The 21,624-nt window shown below is 40.4% G+C and overlaps 3 protein-coding genes across 8 annotated transcripts in view; 2 read left to right on the top strand and 1 right to left on the bottom strand.

The window, feature by feature from the left end:
- adcy6a (adenylate cyclase 6a) overlaps positions 1–5,515 on the top strand; it is a 28,878-nt gene extending 23,363 nt beyond the window's left edge. For both annotated transcript variants that reach the window (XM_087780683.1, XM_087780684.1), the window contains 7 exons: positions 683–709; positions 784–813; positions 889–1,021; positions 1,097–1,360; positions 1,425–1,629; positions 1,687–1,811; positions 3,152–5,515. In XM_087780683.1, the coding sequence (XP_087636809.1) occupies positions 683–709; positions 784–813; positions 889–1,021; positions 1,097–1,360; positions 1,425–1,629; positions 1,687–1,811; positions 3,152–3,280 (913 nt within the window). In that variant the 3' untranslated portion in view covers positions 3,281–5,515. The remainder of the gene's footprint in view (positions 1–682; positions 710–783; positions 814–888; positions 1,022–1,096; positions 1,361–1,424; positions 1,630–1,686; positions 1,812–3,151) is intronic.
- A 1,319-nt stretch (positions 5,516–6,834) lies between these two features.
- Positions 6,835–13,575, top strand: g6pd (glucose-6-phosphate dehydrogenase). 5 transcript variants are annotated; one of them, XM_087781167.1, is made up of 15 exons: positions 6,872–6,894; positions 6,951–7,050; positions 7,327–7,404; positions 7,467–7,588; positions 8,889–8,926; positions 8,982–9,090; positions 9,149–9,366; positions 9,468–9,626; positions 9,694–9,819; positions 9,880–9,973; positions 11,643–11,829; positions 11,896–12,131; positions 12,769–12,845; positions 12,916–13,008; positions 13,072–13,575. In XM_087781167.1, the coding sequence occupies exons 4-15, from the start codon at positions 7,472–7,474 to the stop codon at positions 13,160–13,162; spliced, it is 1,545 nt and encodes a 514-aa protein (XP_087637293.1). In that variant the 5' UTR covers positions 6,872–6,894; positions 6,951–7,050; positions 7,327–7,404; positions 7,467–7,471; the 3' UTR covers positions 13,163–13,575. The 5 variants fall into 5 exon arrangements, with proteins under 5 accessions (XP_087637291.1, XP_087637295.1, XP_087637293.1 ...); XM_087781169.1 differs by lacking the exon at positions 7,327–7,404 and having other exon boundaries at positions 6,867–6,894; XM_087781166.1 differs by lacking the exon at positions 6,872–6,894 and having other exon boundaries at positions 6,901–7,050.
- A 139-nt stretch (positions 13,576–13,714) lies between these two features.
- On the bottom strand, positions 13,715–20,672 carry LOC148059929 (glycerol-3-phosphate dehydrogenase [NAD(+)], cytoplasmic). The gene is made up of 8 exons (XM_087781884.1): positions 20,537–20,672; positions 19,496–19,673; positions 19,260–19,400; positions 16,809–16,947; positions 15,330–15,442; positions 15,028–15,264; positions 14,861–14,967; positions 13,715–14,273 (listed from the first exon to the last, which is right to left on the bottom strand). Exons 1-8 carry the CDS (start codon positions 20,578–20,580, stop codon positions 14,177–14,179), a joined length of 1,056 nt encoding a protein of 351 aa, XP_087638010.1. The 5' UTR covers positions 20,581–20,672; the 3' UTR covers positions 13,715–14,176.
- Positions 20,673–21,624: the final 952 nt, after the last annotated feature.

The raw sequence follows: 21,624 nt of genomic DNA, 5'->3' as shown, positions 1-21,624 counted from the left end.
AGAGAGGCCGGAAACAGGATGTTGTTTTTGTGTACAAAAAAACGTTGACATGTGCGCTGTGTCATCAATTTCATATCTTGGCAGTAAATCATCCTGGAAGTGTCAACTTCTTGAATTTTTCACAATACGTAACATTTAAAAATGGATATTGATATAGAGTGCTTGAATAAGAACAATGAAAATACTTTGTTAAATGGAAAACGTTTAAAAATATACAGTATATATACAGTATATATTGACATAAATGGCATAATAATGAATAAATTGAAAAAAAATAAGTTTGATGGTTACATTTTTAAAATATGATGATATAGTTGGCTGAATTAAGAGTAAAGAAAAACTTCTTTAAAAAAGTGCATTTGCCATGACTTTGAAAATACAGTCTACATGCATTTCATCAATTACTGTATATATTGTCATTAAAGGTTGATCGGTTCCTTACTTGTCCGTACAGACTTTCTTGTGCTTTCTTAGGAATTATGGCATATTAATATGAAGCTAAGAAGTGAATCTTTTTTCATGATATAATATCTCTTTAACAAACAAATTATATTTAATATCGAGCTTTTAGCTTTTATTTTTTCTGTTGTAACAGCGTTAATGTATCTTTCTATCTAATCCAATTCACTTATTATTATACAGTATGTTATTAATATATGTTGTTCCTTTTTTTCATTTGCAGAAATTTAAATGAAACAAGCACTCAATGGTAAGTGCTTCATTTTTGTTTTCAAATGTTTGCTTTGTTTTTATTTCAGCTAATTTTCTTATTTTTGTTCATAGGTCCAGTTTCAATGAAACTACAAATGAGTGGTGAGACTATATCAAGTTGTTTATTCTTTCTAATGATCCATCCTGTTGCGACATCATCTCATTTTTTTTTTGCAGTCCATATGTTGTGACCAAAGTGTCTCTAAGGGTCATGACTCCAGTGATCCTCACAGTCTTTGTACTGGCATTATACCTGCACGCACAGCAGGTAGAATCCACTGCACGCCTCGACTTCCTGTGGAAATTACAGGTGCTTAATTTAGCCGCTAGAGGGAGCCATTACGACACGATTGAATTTGTAAACTCTTGAAATCATCTCTCCAAGGCCACAGAGGAGAAGGAAGGCATGGAGGAACTTCAGGCCTACAACCGTCGTCTCCTCCATAACATCCTTCCAAAGGATGTAGCCGCTCACTTCTTGGCACGAGAGCGACGCAACGACGAGCTCTACTACCAGTCGTGTGAGTGCGTCGCCGTCATGTTCGCCTCCATCAGCAACTTTTCCGAGTTCTACGTGGAGCTGGAGGCCAACAACGAAGGCGTGGAGTGTCTGCGGCTGCTCAATGAGATCATCGCGGACTTCGATGAGGTGAGTGCGTGAGAACTTGTCAGTGTGGGAATGAAGGCGTTTGACCAGCAGACGATGCTCTCAGATCATCAGTGAGGAGAAATTCCGTCAGCTGGAGAAGATCAAGACCATCGGCTCGACCTACATGGCTGCGTCTGGTCTCAACGACTCGACCTATGACAAGGAAGGACGCTCGCACATCACCGCGCTGGCCGACTACGCCATGAGGCTGCGGGAGCAGATGAAGTACATCAACGAGCATTCCTTCAACAACTTCCAGATGAAGATAGGTGAGCGGTTGAGCGGCTGGGTCACCGAGCTCAGGGTTTCATACCTTTCTTCTGCAGGTTTAAATATTGGTCCAGTGGTCGCCGGGGTCATTGGCGCCCGGAAGCCCCAATATGATATTTGGGGAAACACCGTCAACGTTGCCAGTCGCATGGACAGTACAGGTGTACCAGACTGCATACAGGTACGTGTCTCTTTACATCATTCATGTTTAATTTTTTCAAAGGATCTTTTAGGACATTTTTACTTACTTACTTACATTATGTAAGACAGACATTTGCACTTTGTTTGAGGCATAATAAATACATTTTTTTAGGAATATTTAAAATGTTTTCCTCTAATAAAATGTCCTCAATTCGATATTGTAATTTATAGTTGATCATTGATTTGGATTTTTTTAATAAAATGGAATGCTACTGACTTACTAAGCACTTCACGTCACATTAGGCTAAAAAGTTTAATGGACCCTTTCTTGCTAACAAAAGAGCAAATTAAATCATATCAGACTGTGTGGGAACTGTCTACTTGAGAACTTGGCTCCTGCAAGATTTTGACTGATGTAATGTCTATGATATCATTTAAAGTGGTATGTAGAGCTCTTGGATATTCATATAACAAATTGTGCTTTTATTTAAAAAGAGGAATTTATTAGTATATACTTTTAGTATCAAAGGGATCATTTTAGCGATAAAATCAATTAAATTATGTTTGAGAAAAGAGAATATTTAATTAATATATTTTGACTTTGAAGACATGGACTATTTTAAATTGATTTTAATTTTCAAGGTGTTCTCGAGGTGATGTTAAATAATTTAATAAGAAAAATATACTTATGTAAATAAGTCATTTAAGCTTAATGTGTTAACAATAGATAGTTTACTAAAGTAAAAGTCTTAATCTGCGCTTAAAAACAGTTGAAAATTCTACGATTGTATGTGTAAAATGTATATTTAAAAAAAGGTACACAATAAAACCATTATTGAAACAATGAAACTGAAATAAATAAGTAAAATAAAAAATAAATGAATGAATGACTGAATGGAGGAGGAAGAAGATCCAAATTGTCATAAGAAAACAAAACAATATCAAGTAAAAAACTTAATGTTTTCTCATGCATTCAAAAAAATGTTTCTTCAAAAATAAAATAAAAGGTGGTGATGACGACATGAAACAAGACTAAACGTGGTTTGCAAAAGAAAAGACAAATGATTAAGCCAACTAAAACAAGACGAGACATGGTTCATATTTTTAAAAAACGTTCACTGCGGTTCACTAGGTTTACACAGGTTAGTTTTGTTCTTTCACAGGAATAAATTATTTACTTAAAAACATTAAATAAACTACATTTACTCAGTGAAAAACTGACTAAATAATTACATTAAAGGTAAAACGATGTTCTTTTTAAGCTGTAATGGAAACACAAAATCCTTGAGTAAGAAACACTAACTGTTGTTGATATTAAGGAAAATAAATGATAGGTTTTCTGTCTATAATAAACTGATGCTGGTGTCCATCCGTCCTCAGGTGACCACTGACCTCCACCAGGTGCTTGCAAACAAAAGGTACGTCCTGGAGTGTCGGGGGGTCGTCAAGGTAAAAGGCAAAGGGGAAATGACTACCTACTTCCTGAATGACGGGCCGCCCAGCAGTTAGCAGCCGTGGTGAGCGCCGCAGCAGGGACACACAACACGCGAGCGAGGACTCACACCGTGAGCACGTGGCTGACGATCGACGCCATCACTTGAATCCGAAAACGAGGCGGGAGAAATAACCGCCGACGACTCGGGATTGAAATTTTCTCGGCCACTTTTGCTCTCACACGAGATGAAGGACAAGAGTTCTCACGTCTGGCCTCTCTCTCAGGCTTCTTGAAAGATAAAAAGTCTGTTTATTTAAAAAAAAAAAAAAGCCTTTAAGCCTGTGTCAAAGGATTAACGCTGTACATAAGGCTACTTTTTATTTGTGTTTATTTCTTATTTCACATGAATTCAAAGAAGGTACTTTTATTTATTTTGATGTGCAAAAGGTCCTTTATGACGGAGATATGTGCACAAATATCCAGCGGTCGACACACAATCAGTGTGTACTCACGTGCATATTTGTGCATGTACGACTATATATGTATAAAATGAGGAGGAATACATTTGACCAAAGACTAAAGTATTTACTAAAAAGCAAGATCAGACATGTTTGATATGTCCTCGCTAAAGATCACCCGCTTACATCTTAGGACGTCTCTTTGCCGATCTATTTTTTTAAACAAAGTTTACTTTTGTCTGCAACTTTGGCAGCAAAGAGGAGTTCGATCTTTGCCGCTAGATGGCGCCGAAAATTAGGTGGTGGGATATAGTTATTGTGATGGAATGTGAAGCAAATAGGATCAGTTAGTGATGGAGGTGAGAGAGCAGCCCGAGGTGATTATCTATTTTTACTCATTTGCTTACTAACCTCACCTGTGGAGATTTGTCGCTCCGATCTGAAACGAAAATCTTGAGCCCTGTTACATTTGAGGAATTTCAAAATGACGGAAGTTCATCCGGGATTGAAGCGCAGTGGCAACATGACGCCTGATTCTTCTGTGAAGAGGAAATGGAAGGAAGGAAATAAATATATTGACTGAAAACTGTGCTTTGTAATCCTGAAGGGGCAGAACTATTTTCACTGTGAGGTTTTTACGATACAACAAAAACTGCTTTCTTGCCAAACATAACCGCTACGAAGCATGTCTGATTGTGGTATTTCTTTTATTTCGGTTCAAGGTATTTTGTATCACTTCTGTACCCATAATTTGTATATTCTTAATGTTATTATCAATGATTATTATGCTTATTGTTATTATTACGATGATTCCGATGAGAAAGGATCAAAGACCAGCACGCTTTCTTCGTCAAATGTCAAGCGCACTGGTACCAACTGATCAACTGCAGCTACTAATGCTCTGGCTGCTCTCCTGATGTAAAGTATTTCCACTGGTGCGATCGCTACGAGGAAGTAATAACCATTAGCTGCCTTTTGCAGCAGACGCTGTTTGCTCACTGAAACATGGCAGTCAACACATAAGAGTTGATTCACTGTGCTTTTTTATTTCTACCACTACTGCAGTATTGTAAATGTCCGGGGAGGTCGAGGGGTTGACCTCTGACCTCTATCATCTTTTTTCACATGATTGGGCACCTCTTCTCCTGAGAGTCATTCCCCTTCTTGTATTATTCCCACCTGTCAGTCAAGTGCTAAATGCAGAGAATGAATTGCCTTAAGTTGAAACAAAATCATAGAGTTACACTATATATCGGAACCTGTGCCTGTTCGCCCTGTCTGGACCGCTGACACTTGGACGGAGAGAGAAAGAGAGAGAGAGAGAGAGAGAGAGAGAGAGAGAGAGAGAGAGAAAGGGCTCTTTATGATTTGACGTCTCATAACCACCAACATTTCAGCCCTGACTTGTCTCTGCAGCGACCAACAGTTGATCACGTTCGTACCAAAGCCAGCTGGCGCAGCCTTGTGCTCCTGGTCCCTCCAGACGTTAATGTAAACCAACCCACTAACACATGAACTGTGACCAATGAATAGAGAGGAGCGTTTATAGAGAAGAATTTATCGAAATGTGTATGTATTCTATTTCTATCGGCTGTCCATAGATCCTGTGTTAATCTCTAACTTTTGGGATGTTTGTTGGGGGAGAAGGTCTGTCACCCTCATACTACTGAAACAGTGTTTTTTCTTTTTCTTCTTTTTGCTCTTGATGAATTCTTCCGTTTTTGTTTCATTTGCATTTTCCTTGAGTTTGAAGGATATGAAAGGGAAGTAAAGGGCAAGACGAGCAGAGGACTATGACAGAGAAAATAACATTTCCCCTTACAGAAAAAAATAAAAAATATATATATATCAGTTCCTGTGTTGCTGTTTGAATACGTCCATAACAACTTCTTTTGCTTCAGGACATTGATGTTGGTTCCTGATGAACTTTAGGAACAGGACAACAGCAGCATTCAGACTCATTAACTATGGTTCTGCCAAAATGTGTTTTTTTTCAGGGTTGATGTGAGATATTTCGAAAGCATGAAAGGAAGTCTGTGTTCAAGGGATGAAGGTTTGGTCAGCAGAATTTATTTGATGTTTAGTCATGTGCTAGTCACGAAACTGTTCAGGTTTAAAGACCATATAACTGTCTGAACTAGAAATCTGACTTGACGGGATAGACGAACAAGTCAGATCCACCTAAGCTGCACATAATAACCTCTGTCACACTACACAGCTTACCTGGGTCAATGTCAGGAGGTCACAATGTATCGAAGCATATGAGTGGAGAGTGCTGGAGCCTCCCACAAGATCTACTCTTTCTTTTAATGCAGCCTGCCTGCTTGGGATGGCTTCATGGAAGCGCTCTGTTCTACTTCATATTGGTGCTCCGTCCTCTTACAGCTTCGCTATTGGTTAGACGGCTTCGCACCAATTCCTAGAACCTGAGATTGTGATAGATAACTCAGGGGTTTTCCTCCCTCTGAGGAAAACATTCAGATTATCATCCATGATCATCTAATGCAGGGGTGAGTCCAGGTAGGTCAACTACTACAAACCTGTTATAAATGACACGAAATACATTTTTTTAATTGTCATAGTTTATTATAAAAGGTTTATTACATAAAAATAAGTAACGACCTCATCAAAAAAAACATTGAATATGTGGATTTAAAAAATATAAAACCAAACAGAATTATGAAGCAATAAATGTTTATCCAAAACAAAACAAAAAATACCATGTTATATATATATATATATATATATATATATGGTAAATCTATTACAATATATCCTAGACTTTACTAAAATGCGTTTTAATTGAATTAATTTGAGGGAAGGGAGTGATAAACATGGAGGAAAATGCACATTCTGAAAAGAAGTAGATGACCTAAGAAACGTTTTTAAATTTTAATAATTTTTTTTTCAGGTTTCAAACTGTTTTGAAAAATAATATTAAAAAAAAAAAACGTAGGAATATTCCAACAGAAACATTGTTTAATTGAGTGCCGCACACATCGTAATGTAAGGATAGAAAATAAATACATCTAGCAACTAAAACTGAACAACGGTGCCAAAATAATTACGTTACTATTGTTATTATTTTGTAAGACCACGAGCAGAATGAAGCTATTGTTGCTGAACACGGAAGTGACAGACCTCTTCACACCTGCGCAATAGGCCACACCCAGCGACGGGTCGCGTGACGTCACAGGACGCGGCAGTGATGGGGACTCGAGCGAGCGCTGGTGAGTTTCTCTCAAACCAATAAAAACACGCAACTGGCGCCTTGTCACCGCCACAGGGAAGTAGACGAGCAGCAGCCCTGCCTCCCCAGACTAGTGTGTACACCCGTGTCCGTCCCGTCCCTGCTCCTTTTACTCGGGAATAAACCTCCATCGGTCGTGAGTAACTTTCGCCTCTTTTTACAAGTTAGCTTAGCATGCTAGCTGCTAACTGTGCGTTGTCATAATAGCGAGATCTCACTGCAGCGTAAACAACATCTTATCTTCAGTCCTAACATCTCTCGTGGTGTCGCTAGGTTTGCTTTTGACGTGCTCCCAGCGTCACTATAAGTACGCGCGGATTTAAGTGGATTTAACTAATTTCATTAAAGTGGGTTTGTCCTGCTATTTCTGGTACTAACACTAGCAAATCCACGTGTTGACCTTCTCCTACAGCTTTTCCTGCAGCTTCTCCTGCAGCTCCTCCTGTAAACACAGTTGTTATCTGTTGTCAAGAGCTGACTAGATCTCCAGGTGGTGAGAGAAAGACTGTCAGACGAGTGTTTCGGGGTCCCTGACCTGGCTCTGTGTTGCAGAGGAGATGAGCAACATCCCCCTCTCTCGCTCGGAGGTATTCGGGGAACTTAGGAAGGAGCTGCACGACGACGAGGAGTTCCACCAGTCGGACGCTCATGTCTTCATCATCATGGGGGCTTCGGTGAGAGATGCTGCAATGTCGAGGGAGAAAAGTTTTGCAAGTGTGCAGAGGAAGTGTGACAATGATTTCATGAAGCTTCTGCAAAGACTTAGATTTCTTAATAACAAGACGATTGTTACTCGTGGTGTGTTTCAGGTTCACACATGCACACACTTTTTTATGCTCACTTCTGTGGTTCATTGAACATTTTACGAGTTTATTCCTCGTAACCCGGCACCTTGAATATGCAGATTGAGGTTGTATATTTCCTCATGACTGGAGTTTTTGACTGTTTTCTTTCCTGGTTTGAAATAGTCGGAGTTCTTTCCTGTCGCCGTCTCTTGTGTTGAAACAAGATTCTTCTTCCAAACCTGTTCCTCTATTATGTCGATGAGTCAGTTGCTTTAAGCTCGGTTGTTTCCTGGAGTGCACAAATGTGAAGATTAAGTTTTAGTTTTGGCACATTCGCGCTGTTGCTAAAAATGATCAAATCCCTCTGAAAGAAGTCTATTCTATTGTCGCGACTTCTGCAGCGTCATGGAGTGTCAGGGTTTTTCTTTCATGCTGTCGGACCAGGATGGGCGGAGCTCTGACTCCTGTAGTCGCAGGTGTTGCTGATATTTATTGACACATTTTTTCACTCTCCAAAACATTGGAAAGACATTTTATTCCATCTTTGTTTGTTTTTATTATCCATGCTAATTAACATGTTCCATTCTTTATTTATATTGTGTAATTGATTTGTTTTCTCATATTTGATAATAATTTATTTTTTTTCCCTTAAGTCTTAAGATAATGCTTTTTCACCAAAGCCATTAATCTTTCTATTTTACTTCTTAAATACCTTGTTAAAATGGTTCTAAAATAATTTTTGTATTTATGCGTACTTGATTTGTTAAAAATCCGAAAAGTACAAATGTATTTTCTTAGCTGTCCCTGTTTTTTTCGTCATATTTAAGGTTAATTAAATGTTTTTTGTATGTTAAACAAAGTTTATTTCATAATTATAAATGGTGCAAAGGAATTGACTTTTTTTTTATATAGTTAACTTTATATATATTTTTTATTTGAAGTTCCTTGGCATACTGTTTTATTCTTTTAATTTTTATCTGAGTTGTTGTACTAAACTATTTTCTTCTTTTATATTGTTTCTGATTTAATTTATCCTTTTTTTCCTTTTTTCTGCCCACATTTTTAATTTTAAAACAATATAATATCGACTATTACAGCACTTTTTTTATATTTATTTATTTAAATGGTACCAATATTTGATGCCCCCTAAAACACTGCCTCAATCATCATCTGTATGTCGTGTCTGCAGGGTGATCTTGCCAAGAAGAAGATCTACCCGACGTTATGGTGAGTCTCTCTCACGACTGCGATGACTAGACGAGACTAACAGATGTTGACGCAGGTGGCTGTACAGAGACGGACTGCTCCCGGAGAAGACTTATTTTGTCGGCTTTGCTCGCTCAAACCTCACCATAGATGCCATCAGGACGGCCTGCATGCCTCACCTGAAGGTGCTGCTTGATTAAGTTTTTATATTCTGACCCTGAAGATGACCTCTCTCTCGCTCAGGTGGCCGACACGGAAGCAGACCGTCTGTCCACCTTCTTCAGCAGGAACTCCTACATCAGCGGAACATACGACGACCAGGAGTCTTTCTCAAAGCTGAACGCACACATCCTGTCGCTGCCCGGGGGACAGGAAGCCAACCGCCTCTTCTACCTGGCGCTGCCGCCGACCGTCTACCACGACGTCACCATGAACCTTAAGCTGCAGTGCATGAGCCAGAGGTCAGCAGAGAGACTCGCCACAGGGACACGTTCAGGCTCATTACAGTTGTCTGGGAAGACGAGAAGTTCCTGCTGCAGATTGAAGGTGTGTGTGTCTGCAGGGGCTGGACCAGGGTGATCGTGGAGAAGCCGTTCGGACGAGACCTCCAGAGTTCCGAGGAGCTGTCCACTCACCTCTCCTCGCTCTTCACCGAAGACCAGATCTACCGCATTGACCACTACCTCGGCAAAGAGATGGTGCAGAACCTGATGGTGCTCAGGTGAGAACACCTGGTCTGGTCACATGATCATCTCGAGGACGAGACTATTTGTTCTTTTCCCGGGCAGGTTCGGAAACCGCATCTTCGGCCCCATCTGGAACAGAGACAGTGTGGCCTGTGTCGTCCTCACCTTCAAGGAGCCTTTCGGCACTCAGGGGCGCGGAGGATACTTCGACAACTTCGGCATCATCCGGTGAGCAGTGCCGACTCGCCAACACCTGAGCCGGTTATGACGCTGGTCTTTGTTTATCAGGGACGTCATGCAAAACCACCTGCTCCAGATGCTCTCCCTGGTCGCCATGGAGAAGCCGGCGTCCACCAGCTCCGACGACGTCAGAGACGAGAAGGTAAGAGTCACCGATGGCTTTAGTACGTGATGAGGTCGTGAATAGGAGCGAGTATTGGCAAGAATCTAGAGCAGTGGTTCTTAATCTTGTTGTAGGTATTAGATTGTTGTAGGTTGTTAGAGCTATTCATGGTCAGGCTCCTCCTTACATCACTGATCTGATCCAGCCTTACACCCCAGCTCGGGCTCTGAGGTCTGTGGATCAGAATCTACTTATGGTTCCATGCACACGGCTCAGGACCAGAGGAGAGAAATCTTTTCAGGCTGTTGCTCCTAAGCTTTGGAACGATCTTCCTCTCTCTTTGCGCTTGATGGAGTCTACTGACTCCTTTAAGAAACATCTTAAGACGTTTCTATTTGTTCAGGCTTTTCCTTGAATTTCTTGAACTCCTGTGTTGTTCTCAGTATTATCTTGATCTTTAAAGTATGTACTTTTTTTTGAGTATTGTTTTGATTGTTTAAGCGCTTTGTGACCCTGGTCTGGAAAAGCGCTATATAAATAAATATTACTTACTTACTTACTTACTAGGTACCGAACCCCACCAGTTTCATATGCGAAATCACCGAACCCTTCTTTAGTGAAAAATAAAATACGATTTCTTGTATTCCCAAGCTCCAAGCAGATACAAGAAGTGTTCCTTCAGTTTTTCCCGTGTAGGTACAATTTCGGTCCCCCCTACAATATCGTCCCCCACTTCCTACGTGATGACATCACACGCTTCATATGCGAACGTCTCTTAAAAATATTTGTTATGGGTTAAAGACACGTCAACAGAACGTTTACATGATACTTTTCACCACATAAAACCTTTATATTAACAAGAAGAAGATCTTCGTCAACATAATCACTTTCTTTCATTTCCTGGTCTGACAATCATGTGTCTTTGACGCCAACAGGAAGTGTCCGCACTACATGTGACGAAGCCTCTGATTGGCTGAAGCTGTTTAACTAATAATAACACACAACTGTACAATGAAATACAAACATTCAAGTTCAGAAATAATTAGCTTTTCAAATAACAAAAATGTTAGAATATTCCTCTTTCTATAACTCATTCTTTCTGTGTGTAGTTTATAAACACCTCAGTAATTATTTATTTTTCATTTCGATTTTCTTTTCTCGATACAAATCAATTATTAAATGTACATAAGCGAATTATTTCTGAACTCGAATGTTTGTATTGCATTGTACAGTTGTGCGTTATTATTAGTGACTCTGGTGTAGCAGAATTTACAAACCACATAACTCTTGATGAAGTCGTAACTTTTAATTTAAAACCAAACTATTTCCAAACATCAGCTTTCAAAAGTAGAGTCGTCGTATCCTCTCATCCTCATTCATCGACATGATCTTGCAGAATCTCATTGAACCTGTAGCTGCAGGGGTTGTAAAGACTGCTGCATCTAGAGGCTGGAAATGTAATGAAAAAACACTGTTAATGTTTTATCATTATTATTATTATTATTTTATTTATTTGTATGTATAGACGTATTACACACTTAAATTTACAGTACATAATTCCATTACTATGATAAAAATAAAATATGATTTGAAACGTATAAAATGTATACATTTTGTAACGATGTTTAAAATATTGATGCAATATTTTGAAAAGAAAAAGGAAAATGGTGATATTTAAGTGCATCAAGATTTTCTTACACCCCTGCAGGTGAAGGTGCTGAAGTGCATCGCTCCCGTGTCCATGTCAGACGTGGTGCTGGGACAATACGTGGGCGACCCAGAGGGAGAAGGAGACGCAAAGCTGGGCTACCTGGACGACCCCACAGTCCCCAAAGGCTCGAATCAGGCCACGTTTGCGACAGCGGTGCTCTACGTACACAACGAGCGCTGGGACGGTAAACACGACTGAAGAGAGAGAGTCGGTGGAGGAGGATGATTGATTGACAGGTCGATCTGTCCAGGCGTGCCCTTCATCCTCCGCTGTGGCAAAGCTCTGAACGAGAGGAAGGCCGAGGTGCGTCTACAGTTCACTGACGTTCCAGGAGACATATTTGGGAATCAGTGTCGCAGGAACGAGCTGGTGGTGCGAGTGCAGCCCAACGAGGCCGTCTACGCCAAGATGATGAGCAAGAAACCCGGAGTTTACTTCTGGCCCGAGGAGACCGAGCTGGACCTCACGTACAAGAGCAGATACAAGGCAGGTTTGAAGTCAACAGACGCAATCTTACCCAGTCTTCTACTTGTCACTTAAATTACTTTGAAATATTGTTCCTATTTCATTGTATAATAATGATTTGATTTCCTTTTTTAGATTTCTTTCATTTTATTTATTTTTCTTTCCTTTAAAACTGTTTAATATACAATACAATAAATCAGGTTAATGTGTTAATTTTTATTCATTAATAATAAGTTTTTTTTTTCTTTTAATCAAATAAACTTTTAACTAAAATAAACATTCTAAACAAAGTGTTTAACTATTTCCCATAACTTTATGCAATCTTTTTTAGTTATTTATATTAAACCTCTAAACGACACACATTTATTATTCAACTTCTTGTGTTAAACCTGATCAAGTAAAAGAGAAAACAGTAGTTCATTTAAAATATATTTTTATTTTATATTAAGTGTTTTTTTTTCTCTTAAAAACTATTTACAATTTAATTAACTCATTTTTAATTATTTAGATAACAGGAAAAAATAACTCATCGGAAATTGTTTTACTGTTTTATTTTTCTTGGCCATGGCTTGATGTAAAATAGTGATACATGCTTAACTGTGTAATGAGTCTTGGTCAAAGTATATCCGCAGCAATGTGAGATGTATTGTAATTCCAGGACGTGAAGCTTCCAGACGCATACGAGCGTCTCATTCTCGACGTTTTTTGTGGAAGTCAGATGCACTTTGTTCGTAGGTTAGTAAGTCATTTCTTGTAGTACCACTGTTTGACCACGAGATGGAGTCATTGTTTGTCTGCTCCATAGCGACGAACTGAGGGAAGCCTGGCGGATCTTCACGCCTCTGCTGCACCACATCGACAAGGAAAAGCCCAAACCCATTCCCTACGTGTACGGAAGGTGAGTTTCGGTTGAGTCTGATAAAACGAGAAGCGTTTCTCATCCTCCTGCTTCTGTCACCAGCCGGGGTCCAGCTGAGGCAGACGAGCTGCTGAAGAGAGCTGGGTTTCGCTACGAAGGCACTTATAAATGGGTCAACCCTCACAGACTCTGAGGGAGGACGGCGCCTCCGTCTACTGTGCGGGTCGGTCAGCAGGGAGAAGACAAGGATGAGTTCTCAGGGAAATTCCTCTGAGCCAACATCAGACCACGACTTCAGTCTTAAGTAGCAGTTAGTTTTAAAGAAGGGGGGGCCAAGTGTTTTAGCACGACCGCTGATGACCTGCAGCAGAGGGAAGTGACGCCGCCGGCTTGTGTAACCACTGATTGTAGCACTTATTTATCGCTTTTATACTCGCCAACACTCCATCTGTGCAACAGTCTCTTATATCCAGTCTTGGCCTTCGAGTCCAGGGTCGTTTACATGTCCACTTACCAACGGTCATTCCAGGATCCACATGCTAGTCACAGGAATGTCTTTGTCATGAACGCTGCTGCTTCTTGTAATAAACTAGCTTTGCAACTTTGCACGTTTGTCTCATCTTCCTGACCACGACGACAACTGCCTTCTACTGCAGGGAGGCAAAGTCTTTGACGTTTCAAAACACGGTGGTCATGTGACGCGTTATCAAGAGTGTCTTGAGGAATGGAAGCTCGGAGCCTGAGAGTTTCTTGGATGCTTTGTTTATTCACAGACACATGGACACAAAACTGGACTGGACTGGACGGACGATGGTTCAGTCTTTGGGTGAACACACACATTAAGACTCGACAACTGCATGAACGAAGGCACTTGGATGTGATACAGTACGAGACAGGAAGACCTGAGGATGGGTCGCCTCACTCCCACCACTGAAGGCTCTCGGTCGATGTCCTGAGATGCTGACACGGCTGAAGTCTAAACCATTTCCTTGACTAGTGTTAGTTGCTCAAAGGCAGTGGAGAACTGAAACCGGCCCACGACTATCCTTCAAGTCTCGGGATAAGGCGGAAAAATTAAAAGCACTTGAACAAAATCGAGATGTTTAAGGACACGATGAATCAAACACGAGAGTTCTGTAGATGTGGAGCCGGACAGCTGGAGCTGGTTCTGGAGGCAGTCAAAAAGGCACAACCGTGGCTGCAGGTCTCACATGTGCTCGGGGTGGTTCTGCAGGCAGCTGATGAACTCGCTGACCGGGTGACCCTGATAGCAGATCTGGTAGACGGCGTTGAAGAGAGGGAACCTGTAGGAGGGCGAGAGGAGAAAGAGCAAGAGGTGATCAGAGGATCATCATAGGTTCAAGTCTTGTCAGTCTTAACTTATAGTCTCACACTTGACAGTCTTGATGACACTGAAGCTCACAGTTCAGTTTATTTAAAAGAACAACAAGCAGATCACCCCAAACTTACTTGATGTTCATGGGTTAAAGACCCAAAGGTTTTTTCTTTTTGTAATCATCTTCAAACATTAAAAAAAGTCTCTCAAAATGTTCAAAATCAATTGTTGGCATGAATGTTGTGAGTTCAAGTCCCCGACTAATAGACACTTGTCCTGATTAAGTTAACTTTAATCTTCTTGACATCTACTGTGATGAAGATATATTTTTATCCTGAAGGTTCACACAGGAGGGAATGGCTCACTGATCAGCGCAAGCTTTACATGCATGAAATACAGCAAACATTTTTAACTGTCGGGAATCAAAAGTAAAGGAATTAAACTCTGCACTGGATCACTGTAGAAAGGAAAAGATGGGGTTGAAGGATCGAAAATAAGAGGTTCAAAAAATATATTCTTTTAATTTCATGCAAATGTAGCTGCAGATGGACTCACTTCTCCACCAGGTTCTTGTGTTTGAGGATGGTGAAGACCTCGGCTGCTGTGGCTGGTCCCTGAAGCTTCTGTCCGTTCAGCATCTCCTTCTCCAGATCCTCGATGGACTGGAATGGAAGACGTCAGTTCATCTGGACTCGCGATCCCAGTCGTTCAAAACTTCTCACCTTCCCCGTCTTCACAAAAGCTTCGGCCACTTTGCGGTTTCGTCCTCCGTAGCAGGTGGTGATGAGGTCGGCCACGCCGCAGCTCTCCAGGAAGGTGGCGGAGGACACGGGTCCGGCCGTGCAGAAGATCCGGGCGAAGGCGATCATCTCCATCAGGCCCAGCCGGATCACGGCCGCCTTCGTGTTGTCGCCGAAGCCCAGACCGTCGCAGAAGCCGGCTCCGACCGCCACGATGTTCTGGAGCAGAGTGGACTCATGTTAGGACACTGAATCAATGGAGAATCATGACGACTGTCGCGGACCTTCAAGGCGCCGCAGATCTCCACCACGTCGCTCTCCTCCACCACCGTCACTCGGAAGTTGTTGGTCTGCATCAGCTCCTTCAGCAGAGCGCCGTGGTTCTTGTTCTTGCAGCCTGGAGACCCACACAAGAAGGTTCCATCTTCAGTGTGTAAGATTTTTTATCTTATTGACATTAGTTAGAAAGTGTTTTTTTGTCAGAAGGCTGGTTGGGTGTATTTCTATATATTTTTTATTTGTTTAAACCACACATAGAATAAAGATGAGTTGCAGGAACAAGCTAAGACTTCACTGCCTCAGCCAGACGCTCAGTCTTAAGATCAAAGTTTAGATTTTCACGTTCATGATGACGAGGCAAAAAACACACTTACTTCCTCATGTAGGAGAAACTCACTTTGCTGTGATTGACACTTCTGCCCTTTGGCCAACTCTCTCAGACTTGTGTCTGCACATGACTGACCCAACAACCTCTCTCTGATCTAACTCACATTCAACATCAGCATTCCACTGGAAATTAAACACATGAATTTAAAATTCAATGTAATAAATCAACTTATAATAAATGGCCCCAGTTTTACTTTGCTACACCTACAAAAATAATGAAGAAAAGAAAACCATTAGCTTCAGCTTAACTTTGTTTTGTGTCAGAACATTTCAATACCCTACATGAAGGAGAATTTAAGTTATATAGAAAAAGTTTTCAACGTCATTAACAATTGTTTGCACTTCTTTAAATATTCACATAAAGAAATGTCATTTTCAGGGGTGATTTTCTGTTGTTTATGTGGAACAATATTTATCAGAAAAACAAGGAATAAAAAATAAAAACACAAAAATATTAACAAATGGTGATTAAATTGTGTGTAATATTATTTAATTCTCTGATTCCATACTCCGACAACCAAAAAATTACACACACCTTACACAAGTTTATAATTCTAAATAGTACCAATATGTTAAGGGTTTCCGTCATCATCCAGCCCTCGACAAGATTTAGAATTCTGAGAACTAAACTGAGAAAATAGGTTAGGTTATGTAGAACTTTATTAATCCATCAGGAGGTCTCCTTCGGGAATTTTCTTTTTTCCAACTAGCCACAGCAAATACAGCAATTTTTCATAAAATAAAAAAAAACAAAAATAAAATAAGAACAAGAGCAAAGAGAAATAAAGACAAAGAACAATATGATACAATCTAAGTCTAAAGATAAAGAACATAGATCAAAGAAAAATAACAAAGACAAAAAAGGATACAAAGACTAACATAGAACAGAACATCATGATACTTTTACTCCACTCCTGCCCCCGAACTCAGAATTGTACAATTGAATAGCCCGAGGAGTGAGTCCTTGAGTCTATTTGTTTTGCACCTGGGAAGGAGCATTCGTGCACTCATTCTGCTTCTCTGCTCACTGATGACAGTGTTGAACCATGATGGACAGTAGTTTGAACAAAGTTTCACACGAAAGCGATCAAACTCACCGATCGTCGTCTCACAGAACTTCTCGTCTGCGACCTCATTGGCGATGTTGGCGCCCATCAGGACGCTCATGTTGATGCCGAGTTTCTCCTGGATGACGTCAGAGATGAGCTTCAGGCCATCAGGACCCTCGTCGACGCCCTTCATGGAAAGATGAGAAACTTGTTATAGATGCGACCATTGCCAGCTTTAGCAAAACTTTAAACCCACATTTACCAACTTTTGTTTATCATGCAAAATTGACTTGTCATTTTTAATTCTTCAGCCTGGACATCAAATCTAAAACTTCAATTGTTTGCTTCCTACAAATGAGATCGGATTAGGAGATTGGATCTTTCCTCAGCCTTTGACACAGTTGATCACCAGATCCTGCTGAAAAGACTGAGGGATGAAGTGGGACTGTCTGGTTCTGTGTTACAGTGGTTCTCATCATACCTTTCTGGGCGCAGTTTTAGTGTATCTGCCAATCAAATGAGGTCTGAATCGGCAAATCTGATGTGTGGAGTCCCTCAAGGTTCTGTTCTGGGTCCTTTATTGTTTTTGCTGTACTTGATTCCCCTCGGTAAAATCATTCAGAGATTTCCTGATGTTTCTTATCACATTTTTGCTGATGACATCCAGCTCTACTGCTTTTTTGATCCAACTGAGCCCCAGAGGCTGAACAGCTTAGTCAATTGTTTGCTAGAAATCAAACAATGGCTGAGTGAAAACACTCTGCAGCTAAATGTGGACGAAACTGAAACTCTGGTTAATGCTCCTGATGATAAGGTTCCAGGGTTGAGTCAGTACTTTGGTGACTTAGGTCAGTCTGTCAAACTGAGCCTGAGAAACCTGGGCGTTGTATTTGATAAAGACATGTCTCTTGTTCTACACTGCAGAAAACTGACCAGAAACTGTTTCCTTCAACTGAGAAAAATCTCTAAACTTAGGAAAATATTGTCGGAACATGATCTGGAGCTTGTAATCCATGCATTTGTGTCTTCTCTTCTGGACTATAGTAACAGTTTATTTTCATGTCTTAACAAGAACCAGCTGTCTTGCCTGCAGTTGATTCAGAACTCTGCAGCGAGAATTCTGACTCGCTCTAGCAGAAGAACTCACATTTCTCCGATCCTTAAAACTCTTCACTGGCTTCCAGTTTCTTTCAGGATCAATTTTTAAATTCTGGTTCTTACTTTCAGAGCTATTCATGGTCAGGCTCCTCCTTACATCAGTGATCTGATCCAGCCTTACACCCCAGCTCGGGCTCTGAGGTCTGTGGATCAGAATCTACTGATGGTTCCACGCACACGGTTCAGGACCAGAGGAGAGAAATCTTTTCAGGCTGTTGCTCCTAAGCTTTGGAACGATCTTCCTCTCTCTTTGGGCTTGATGGATCTACTGACTCCTTCAAGAAACATCTTAAGATGTTTTTATTTGTTCAGGCTTTTCCTTGATCTTCTGGAACTCCTGTTGTGTTCTCAGTTTTATCTTGATCTTTAAAGTATATACTTTATTGAATATTGTTTTGATTGTTTAAGCGCTTTGTGACCCCGGTCTGGAAAAGCGCTATACAAATAAAATGACTTACTTACTTACATGTGTCAGCTAAGCTTGCAGAGAAAGATGTCCATTTAGGATGAGATGGAAATTAAGTGTAGCACTCTTCGCTGATTAAATATTCATCTAAACTGTTCAGCGTGATTCGAGAAGCAGATTTTCCTCAACAATATTTTACAAGAGTCTCAGTTCAGTGCAAAACTGGGATGAAATATTCAATTAAAACGCCCTGAAACTATTATAATATCCGACCCTCCAGGAAAACGTCTTGTTTTTTGCCGATTCAAGCAGATTTATAGCCAGAAAATGTACATAAAACATAATTTATGAGATAAGTCTAACAAAATGTTAGTCCAAAAGGCACTGTACTGTTACCCTGTGAGTCACCGCAGTAATACACCTTGTGGAGTAATACTACACACTTTAATTGTTTTTAAACTTCAAAAATATTTTTTGCCCTTCATGTATAAATAAATAATTGTACTGTATCGTTATTAAAAGCTTAATCCTCTGCGTACATCACAGTCTCTTGCCCGAGTTTAGACGTTGACGCCCTTAGTTCGAACAGACGAGCGGCACAGAACCAGAGATTCAATCTCCACTCTGACTTCTACGTTCACCGGTGATGACCCAGGACCTTTTCACTGGCCTGGACAGATGAAACTTCATATCTTTTGGGGAGCTGCACGAAACCGATATGTGGACTAATTATAATCGACTTTTAACATTTGTGTCAAGTTCAATCCTAGGGAGGCAGCTACTAAAGTCTCATCTCCACATTCAATAGCAAGACAAGATCATTTTAATCTAAATTAAAACAACAAATTTAAACATGAAAACACCAGCTCGAGGGTCAAATGCACACAGAATACGTTTGTCAGGATAGAATAATAAAAAATAAAAGATCCCCAAACCTTGATCAAGGACATTCCTAAAGCGTCCTTCTTTATTTTGCCCTTGATGGTGTCGCACACTTTGGCGATAAATTGATGTGGAATCACGAACACAAGGATGTCGGCATCAGTGGACGCGTCCACCAGGTCTGGAACTGCCAACTTAAAAACAAACCAGGAAAAACATGATTAAAGGAGCAGCTGACGGATGGTTCAAGAGAGCAACACCTGTGCAGGTGTGAGCGCCGACATCTTACCACATTAGCAGGCAGCTTGTGCCCAGGGAGGTACTTGACGTTCTCGTGGTCAGTGTTGATTATTTCGGTCAGTTTGCGTCCGTTCACCGTCTCCTCAAACACCCACATTTTCACCGTATTGTCAAACTTGGGGTTCTGGGCTGCATTGGCTCCCACTATCTTGGCAATGGCAGAACCCCTGCAGGGTTAGTGGTGAGGTTAGTGGTTAGAAGAACACACAGGTATTAGAAAACACTTCATTCCCATGACAGCGACAAACAATGTGTCGTATAAATCTTAGAGGATTGTTGTTTTCCATGCAACAATACTGTATTATATTATCAAATTGGATTTATTTGTTTCGTTCTTGACTCCTTTCAGTGGCTTGTTGTTCTTTTAAAGCGTAAATTCCGAATTGAAACGTGAAACAAGAGTATTTACCAATATAAATAGACACTCACGACATCTATTATTATTATTATTTTCACTATTATTATCTGTAGTTACGGGTAGGATTTTAATGTGACGTGCAAAAAGACTCTGGTTAATGAATTATCCCGGCAACACATGTCGTGTGTCATATTAATAAGTATAAATTAAATTAAATAAAGTATAAACATGCACCTGTTAGCGTGTCAGCGTTTAAAAATCTCTGTAACACTATCTTGCCCCTTCTACTACAAGAATTACAGTAGAATGTTCACGATACCGTTAGGCAAACTCGCGGCATAATTGGCTCTTTAATACCACGTGACACAGAGCAAGATCTCTGACTGGTGGAAAAGTGCTGAGGCCACCTTTAGCGACACTACCTTAAATGTTACATTAATGGCGCAGAATAGAAATAATATTGTCGGCTGGTTTTATTATTCCAAAAAAAAGTATAAATAAAACTAGGAAGACTGTTGGTTCAACTGGTTAAAGAACCGCGTTCAAAATCCAAACCGAGAGTTCGTAAGCACTGCCCATAAGTGCGGATAGTTAGCTGCCCTTTTGCCCGGCGATGCTAAGTTGGTTAGCAACATGCTTCGTCATCTTTAACGTACTCTCACAGACACTCACCAGTTTCCAGAACCGATGATGCAGACCTTCTGTGGCGGTGCCATGGTGGAGAGATGAACGGTCAGTGAGAGGGAGAGAGTGGACCTGCAGTGTGTTATTATGCAAGCGGTCTGCTCGCTCACGTTTCATTGGCCGGTGTGCGGGGAGACTCAGCCCCGCCCCGTGTGGCCGCTGCTGGCCAGTGCAGCCGCTGATAAATACTAATAATACATTAAATACAACTATCTTTTTCTCAAGGCACAACCGTAATATGTTGAACTGGGGATTCATCTACATCCGGTTGCAGGTTATAGTAATAAACGTCAACTATAGACTATGACGATCAAGCTGTACGTACAACAGGATTTTCATGGGTGTGTCTCGCTCTCGTCAGAATAAACCTGGCACTGTTGAAACAGCATTAAATTGCTAATAAGATGTTTGTTTGGTTTGCAACCGTCAAAACCTGTCACAACTGTACATTAAGGTAGAACTTTATTGATCCCTCAGGAGGTCTCCTTCGAGAAATTGTTTTTTTCCAATAGCCACAGCAAATACAGCAATTTTTCATTAAAAAAAAAATCAAAATAAGATAAAATAAGAACGAAGAGAAATAAAGAGAAAGAACAAGATGATACAATCTAAGTCTAAAGGTAAAGAACATAGATCAAAGAAAAATAACAAAGACAAAGGATACAAAGACTAACATAGAACAGAACATTCAGATACTTTCACTCCACTCCTGCCCCCGAACTCAGAATTGTACAATTTAATAGCCCAAAGAATTAATGAGTCCTTGAGTCTATTAGTTTTGCACCTGGGAAGCATTCGTTCACTCATTCTGCTTCTCTGCTCACCGATGACAGTGTTGAGAGGATGACTGTCATCATCCATGATGCTTAAGTGAAATGTACTCTACTCTGAGGGAAGAGACGAATAGCAGACTAGTTTTCCCGACTAAACAAAAAACTTAACATTATTTTCATTCCTGACAGAAATTAAAAAAAACATTTTTAAACTAAACATAAGCTAATCTGGAGAACATGGCTCAAGTTGGGTAGGGGTTCTATTTAACAATAAAACCTTGTACCAGTGCAAAAACATCTGTT

The sequence above is a fragment of the Callionymus lyra genome, chromosome 19, assembly GCF_982586985.1.
Source record: "Callionymus lyra chromosome 19, fCalLyr1.hap1.1, whole genome shotgun sequence".
NCBI lineage: Eukaryota > Metazoa > Chordata > Actinopteri > Syngnathiformes > Callionymidae > Callionymus > Callionymus lyra.
Note: the sequence above shows the minus strand (reverse complement) of the source record. Positions and strands in the feature narration are given on the sequence as shown.

Excerpts from the sequence above, each read along its gene's own strand:
- g6pd (XM_087781165.1), top strand. The coding sequence starts at position 6,873 with ATGGGGACTCGAGCGAGCGCTG. Across the intron at positions 6,895-7,466 it reads GGGGACTCGAGCGAGCGCTG|AGGAGATGAGCAACATCCCC; the intron begins GTGAGTTTCTCT and ends TCTGTGTTGCAG. Across the intron at positions 11,830-11,895 it reads ACACAACGAGCGCTGGGACG|GCGTGCCCTTCATCCTCCGC; the intron begins GTAAACACGACT and ends CGATCTGTCCAG.
- LOC148059929 (XM_087781884.1), bottom strand. The coding sequence starts at position 20,580 with ATGGCACCGCCACAGAAGGTCTGCATCATCGGTTCTGGAAACTG. Across the intron at positions 15,265-15,329 it reads AGATCTGCGGCGCCTTGAAG|AACATCGTGGCGGTCGGAGC; the intron begins GTCCGCGACAGT and ends ACTCTGCTCCAG. Across the intron at positions 14,968-15,027 it reads CTTTTGTGAAGACGGGGAAG|TCCATCGAGGATCTGGAGAA; the intron begins GTGAGAAGTTTT and ends CTTCCATTCCAG.